The sequence below is a fragment of the Prosopis cineraria genome, unplaced genomic scaffold, assembly GCF_029017545.1.
Source record: "Prosopis cineraria cultivar Desert tree isolate PC_DT_omini unplaced genomic scaffold, ASM2901754v1 PC11, whole genome shotgun sequence".
NCBI classification, from domain to species: Eukaryota; Viridiplantae; Streptophyta; class Magnoliopsida; order Fabales; family Fabaceae; genus Prosopis; species Prosopis cineraria.
In genome coordinates this window covers 22,624,232-22,625,669 of record NW_026555342.1, presented here as the reverse complement: position 1 = coordinate 22,625,669, position 1,438 = coordinate 22,624,232, and the positions used below count along the sequence as shown (strand labels likewise).

At 37.8% G+C, this 1,438-nt stretch overlaps 1 protein-coding gene across 1 annotated transcript; it reads right to left on the bottom strand.

The window, feature by feature from the left end:
* Positions 1–399: 399 nt before the first annotated feature.
* On the bottom strand, positions 400–768 carry LOC129286335 (uncharacterized). The gene has a single exon (XM_054922320.1). It carries the CDS (start codon positions 766–768, stop codon positions 400–402), a length of 369 nt encoding a protein of 122 aa, XP_054778295.1.
* Between the last annotated feature and the right edge of the window lie 670 nt (positions 769–1,438).

Here is a 1,438-nt window from a genome sequence, read left to right as displayed (position 1 = left end):
AGTTGTTAAGGTTGCCTTATAAGAATGGAGAAGAAAAGCAACAAAGACAGAAAAAATTAACAAACATAAAAGAAGAGGGGAAAAGAAAGTGATATGACTTATTTATTGCTTGCCTGCTCACCGTTTTATTTTAAACTTCTATGGCCTCCTGCAGATTGAGTTCCAAAGCTAGTCGAGAGTGAAACAATTATACTTCGATGGCCTTCTGCGAGAAGAGAGGACGAAGGAGGAAAGAAATACCAGAAGTTAAGAATTGAATTCAACAAACAAAACGAAAGGTAATTGTGAAACCTGCAAATAATAAGTGCTTCTCAAGGGATCGGGGGTCTCTCCTAGCTTAATCCAAAATGAACCATCATCTGGAACAGAACCCTCAGGGGGGCCAACCATCAAAGGATATCATCCATGCTCACGAATTTTAACACTGACATTGGGAGATGTAGCGCATATAGGAGGATTAGCGAATGAAATAGTCACGGCATTATCTGTGGTTATATTTTCACCAGTCTCTTCTGAACCAGCAACTGCAAAATACACAAACTTGGGATCAATGCCCAACACCAAGGAAACTGGGCAGCAGTAATTCGCGTCAATTTGATCGAGTTCAACTCCGGACGATGTGTTGGCGGCGGACAGGATGTGATATAACTTCACAGAGACCACAGGATTGCCCGTGATGTCAAGCACGTCTTCAGCTAGGTTCAGGGTTTGGTGTTGTGTGGAGAAGACAAAGAGAAGGAAAAACAGAGCAGGCAAGGCAATCTTCATTGCAATAAGTCGAGTAGTGAGAGGACTGAAATGTGATAGAAAGAGAGAGGGTTCGGTGTGGAAATGATAGCTTGCATGGGTTCTATTTATAGATACAATTGGTGAGTGTAGATGACCAAGTTTACACGATGCAAGCATCGCGCGTGATAAGATGAGTGGAGAGGTATTGATAAAATGTAACCTAAGGACCTTCGTGTGGTTTCCATTCAATTGACCACTACAATTTTCTAGAATACTAATTATGTTATGTTTGAATTAATGGTAATTGGATTTGAATTTGATTTAAATTCTCAACTTAAATACATACAATTTTATGTATTTGGATCTTGGATTCGATCCAAATCAAAATTCATTTATTATTATAATTTTAAATTCTTACTTTAATCTAATTATTTGAAATTTTAATTACTCCAACCCTCTTTTTTTTTTTCAAGTCGGTGCCTCTATTACTCTCACTTTTCTTTCATTTCTTTGTTCTTGCTTTTGCCATCAGAAGAATGGATTAGATAAGTTTGTCATTGTCAGTTTTCAGTTTATGCTTCAAATCGTAGCTCTCCTCTTCACTGAAAATCTTTTACACTATCTAAACAAAGGAGAGTAACCACGTCGTAGCAACTATGTTGGTTGCCTACTCAGAAGTCTAGAGTTTGAATCACACTGAACAAAATAT